General features: G+C 36.6%; 1 protein-coding gene across 3 annotated transcripts in view; it reads left to right on the top strand.

The window, feature by feature from the left end:
* Window positions 1-5649, top strand: part of LOC109582604 (uncharacterized) — a 7290-nt gene that overhangs the window by 670 nt on the left and 971 nt on the right. The window contains exons 2-3 of one of the 3 annotated variants that reach the window (XM_019997424.1): window positions 79-287; window positions 2247-5375. In XM_019997424.1, the coding sequence (XP_019852983.1) occupies window positions 79-287; window positions 2247-3092 (1055 nt within the window). In that variant the 3' untranslated portion in view covers window positions 3093-5375. Of the gene's footprint in view, window positions 1-78; window positions 5376-5649 lie in introns of those variants that run through there. The other 2 variants (XM_019997425.1, XM_019997423.1) reach the window with 2 other exon arrangements.

Below are 5649 nucleotides of genomic sequence, written 5' to 3'. Positions count from 1 at the left end.
TTGATGGTACTTGTGTTAATCCTACTACTTTGTCCTTCATTGAGAATTCACTGACTAATATCAGTGATCAGCTTAAAGGATCATCCTGTTCATCAGATGGTGCTACTAGTGAAGGACTAACTGGTCTCCTTCAATTAGCATTAGTAAAGGAACTGGCAAAAGATTATAAGGACAAGTCATGTGATAAAGAAGAAAGGAGGCTATTGAAAAGCATCAATGCATCGATTACCAACAAAATACAGTCACTTCAATCACAAGTGTCTTCTCTCTCATCTGATCTTAACAAGTTGTCTCAATTGTTAGCAAAACATGTTAATGTGACTTTAGATGATCTTTCATCTCCTCTCCTCTCCTCATGTGATGCTATCCTCAGTAAGTGGCCTAACAGTCCTTCAGGTTATTATAATCTAGCTGATGTTAATGGACATAGTCGTCATGTATACTGTCACATGGAAACTCTGTGTGGCAAAGGAGGAGGCTGGAGAAGAATAGCTAGTCTGAATATGACTGATCCTAATGAGAAATGTCCTACTCAGTTTAGAACTTATGGAGTTAGTGCTTGTGGTAGACCAGTGACTAATAGTGGTAGCTGTGTTGGTATAACATTTCCATCAAGAGATATAAAGTATTCACAAGTATGTGGTAAAGTGATTGGATATCAGGTTGGAAGAACAAATGGAGCAGCTGCTCATCATGATAGCAAGGTTATTTACTCAGCATACATTGATGGTATTAGTCTAACACATGGTTACCCAAGGAAACATATCTGGTCATTGATTAGTGGATATACAGGTATTGCTTCCAGTGACTGTCCTTGTGGTAGTGACACACCTTATCCGGTTCCTTTGTTTGTTGGTACTCACTATTATTGTGAATCTGGATCTCACCAATCACGTGCATCTACTAATACATTATATTCTTCTGATCCATTATGGGATGGTAAAGGTTGTGGTAGTAGTGAGACCAATTGTTGTCAGCGTACTCTTATTCCTTGGTTCTATAGATCTTTTACTCACTCCACTACTGATAATATTGAGATGAGGATATGCTGTGATGAAGGCACAAATAATGAAGATGTTGCCATTAGGGAATATGAAATTTATGTAAAATGAATTTACCGACTTAACATGTACATCTACATTTGTAGCTGTTAGTACTTTTTGTTTGATTTATTGGACTCCTCTTTAGTTGATTTTAGGGCTAGTTGAGTGGTTGTAGTTTTGTGATAATGAAAAGTGATCAACTACTTCTGTGAAAGCAAGAAATGTGTAGCTTTGCTGAGCAATACTATGCCATTACATTTTAGCTGAACATAATACATGTACAATTGTACATGCATCAGCTAGAATGTAATAGCAATGCATGTTGTCAATTTGAATATAACATTAACCATATTTCATGCTTTAACTTTTTTACTGTGCATTAAGTGTCTGTGTGAATGAGGCTTAAGACTAAAGGATTTGGTTATCTTTGTTGCTACTAGTACAAAGGAAGGGCTGGACTGAGGGATTTATGTAGGACAGCTGTGGAGTGAGTGAGAGGCTTGAACTCTACAAACAATGGTCATGTTCTTTAATTGACTACTAACCAGTAAGGGCTGGACTAATGGAGCACCTGATAGTAGAGTATTAGGAGAGGGTTTATCATAAGATTATAATGTGGTTTAAAAGGTTCTGAGAGAGAGAGAAATCATTAATTATTACGATGAATTACTTTGTGGCTTTCTTTAATGCATAAACATACAGGAGACTATAAATAGATAAGTCTGTATGAGGGCTTTATTTCACAGTTTGAGGATTGTAAAGATGTATTCTATTCTACTGGTTCTTTGTATGACCTCTTATTCATTATCTGCCAGTAGTACACTTGATGGTACTTGTGTTAATCCTACTACTTTGTCTTTCATTGAGAATTCACTGACTAATATCAGTGATCAGCTTAAAGGGTCATCTAATGGAGTGAGTGAGAGTATAACGAGTGTCACTAGTCTACTTCAACTGACCATGCTAAAGGAAATGATAGGATCTTACAAGGAGAGCTCCACTAGCAATAGTAATGAAGAAGGATTGGTTTTACTGGAACATATTGAACTAATACTAAACACTTCTACTGCTGACCTTAACAATAAACTGGACACCAGCACTGCTGAACTTAGCACTAGACTGAGTGCTATTGAACAAGATATTCCTTCAGCCATTAGTTCACTGCAATCACAAGTGTCTTCTCTCTCATCTGATCTTAACAAGTTGTCTCGATTGTTAGCAAAACATGTTAATGTGAGTTTAGATGATGAAGAAGAGGCTCCTTCATCTCCTCTCCTCTCCTCATGTGATGCTATCCTCAGTAAGTGGCCTAACAGTCCTTCAGGTTATTATAATCTAGCTGATGTTAATGGACATAGTCGTCATGTATACTGTCACATGGAGACTCTGTGTGGTGAAAGAGGAGGCTGGAGAAGAATAGCTAGTCTGAATATGAGTGATCCTAATGAGAAATGTCCTACTCAGTTTAAAACTTACTCACAAAGTGGAGTTTTTGCTTGTGGTAGACCAGTGACTAATAGTGGTAGCTGTGTTGGTATAACATTTCCATCAAGAGATATAAAGTATTCACAAGTATGTGGTAAAGTGATTGGATATCAGGATGGAACACCAGATGGAGCAGCTGCCCGTCATGCTAGCAAAGTTATAAACTCAGCATACATTGATGGTATTAGTCTAACACATGGTAACCCAAGGAAACATATCTGGTCATTGATTAGTGGACAGTCAGATGTTAATGAAAATTACTGTCCTTGTGCTAGTCATGCACCTGTTCCAGTTCCATCATTTGTTGGTTCTCACTATTACTGTGAAGCTGGATGCCACCAATCACATGGATCTGCTAATACATTATATTCTTCTGATCCATTATGGGATGGTAAAGGTTGTGGTAGTACTGAAACCACTTGTTGTCAGCGTACTCTTATTCCTTGGTTCTATAGATCTTTTACTCACTCTACTACTGATAATATTGAGATGAGGATATGCTGTGATGAAGGAACAAGTAATGAAGATGTTCCTGTTGGAGAATATGAAATTTATGTTAAGTGAATCAATTATTGGACACATAGTTTTTAGAGCTAGGCTTGTTTAGCTTTTTGATGATTTTAAAAGTGATTAATTACTTTTGTGAAAGCAAGAAATGAGTAGTTTTGCTATAAGTAATAAAGAATTGCATTACAAAAGGCTCATTATTTAAAGGTTGTCTTCATTTATATTCTACATCATGTACATGTATTCCACTGGTCCTTTGTACTACAGTCTACATTTTAGCTATATACATGTACATGTACGCATATGTACATGCATCAGTACACATTGTCGTAATCTTTATGACTCAACACATAACATACATGTATGCTGTGTATTTGAGCATCACAATTAGTTTTACATTAGCTATATTTCAGGCATAAATTCTTACTGTGTAGTGTATAACCACTATAAATGATCATTAAAGTGTCTGTGTGATTGTGAATGAGGCTTAAGACTAAAGGATTTGGTTATATCTTTGTTACTACTAGTACAAAGGAAGGGCTGGACTGAGGGATTTATGTAGGACAGCTGTGGAGTGAGTGAGAGGCTTGAACTCTACAAACAATGGTCATGTTCTTTAATTGACTACTAACCAGTAAGGGCTGGACTAATGGAGCACCTGATAGTAGAGTATTAGGAAAGGGTTCATTATTAGATTATAATGTGGTTTAAAAGGTTGAGTGAGGCTATAAGGGAATAACATGTCTAGTCATACTGTCTGCACAGTCCCTCAATTGTGGTAATATGAAAGAGAGAGAGATCTGAGAAATTACTAATTACTTACTTTGTGGCTTGCCCTAATGCATAAACATGTAGCAAGACTATAAATAAGTCTGTATGAGTGTTTCGTCTCTCAGTTTCATTACAGTGAGGAATGAAGATGTATTCTATTCTACTGGTTCTTTGTATGAGCTCTTATTCATTATCTGCCAGTAGTACACTTGATGGTACTTGTGTTAATCCTACTACTTTGTCTTTCATTGAGAATTCACTGACTAATATCAGTGATCAGCTTAAAGGATCATCTAATGGAGTGAGTGAGAGTATAACGAGTGTCACTAGTCTACTCCAACTGACGATGCTAAAGGAAATGATAGGATCTTACAAGGAGAGCTCCACTAACAATAGTAATGAAGAAGGATTGGCTTTACTGAAACGGATTGAACTAATACTAAACACTTCTACTGCTGACCTTAACAATAAACTGGAGAACTTCACATTAGACTTTAACAATAAACTGGACACCAGCACTGCTGAACTTAGTACTAGACTGAGTGCTATTGAACAAGATATTCCTTCAGCCATTAGCTCACTGCAATCACAAGTGTCTTCTCTCTCATCTGATCTTAAGAAGATTTATCAACTGCTGGAGGAACATGTTAATGTGACTGGAAATTATGAAGAGGCACCTCTCCTCTTCTCATGTGATGCTATCCTCAGTAAGTGGCCTAACAGTCCTTCAGGTTATTATAATCTAGCTGATGTTAATGGACATAGTCGTCATGTATACTGTCACATGGAGACTCTGTGTGGTAAAGGAGGAGGGTGGAGAAGAATAGCTAGTCTGAATATGACTGATCCTAATGAGAAATGTCCTACTCAGTTTAGAACTTATTCAGAAGATGGAGTTCGTGCTTGTGGTAGACCAGATACTAATAGTGGTAGCTGTGTTGGTATAACATTTCCATCAAAAGATATAAAGTATTCACAAGTATGTGGTAAAGTCATTGGATATCAGGTTGGATCAACAGATGGGGCATATGCATTTCGTTCAAGCAAGGTTATTAACTTACCATACATTGATGGTATTAGTCTAACACATGGTAACCCAAGGAAACATATCTGGTCATTGATTAGTGGATATTCAGGTATTGCTTTTAGTGGCTGTCCTTGTGGTAGTAACAATCCAAAATCTGTTCCATCATTTGTTGGTTCTCACTATTATTGTGAAGCTGGTAATCACAATACAGCAGCATCCTATACTACATTATATTCTTCTGATCCATTATGGGATGGTAAAGGTTGTGGTAGTACTGAAACCACTTGTTGTCAGCGTACTCTTATTCCTTGGTTCTATAGATCTTTTGGTTATTCTACTACTGATAATATTGAGATGAGGTTATGCTGTGATCAAGAAACAAGTGATGAAAATATTTCCTTTGGACAATATGAAATTTATGTTAAGTGAATGATCAATGAACAATCTTTTTGTAACTATTAATTCGAATTCGTTACTTGATTATTTTGTCAACACAAGTTTATTAATCTGTACATGTATGTATATTGTACAGACAAACATAATTGCTACAATAGTGTGCATTTAAAGTTTGTCTTTTCTTTGATGAGTACATACATCCATTAAGAGCATGTATGCATGTACATTGTAATTGAGAGTGTACATTAGCTATTGATTGAGGTGAAGGGAGTGAGCATAGGGTTTGGTTAAATTGGTAGTACATGTACATAGAGGCAATGTTTTGTGGTACTGTACAGGTGCAGTTGGTTACCAGTGCTATAGGTTCATGCACTAATGTAATGTATACACACTCAGTGACTATAAATGAGACTGTTTCAT

The sequence above is a fragment of the Amphimedon queenslandica genome, unplaced genomic scaffold, assembly GCF_000090795.2.
Source record: "Amphimedon queenslandica unplaced genomic scaffold, v1.1 AMPQUscaffold_13373, whole genome shotgun sequence".
Taxonomy (NCBI): domain Eukaryota; kingdom Metazoa; phylum Porifera; class Demospongiae; order Haplosclerida; family Niphatidae; genus Amphimedon; species Amphimedon queenslandica.
This window is presented reverse-complemented; position numbering and strand designations above follow the sequence as displayed.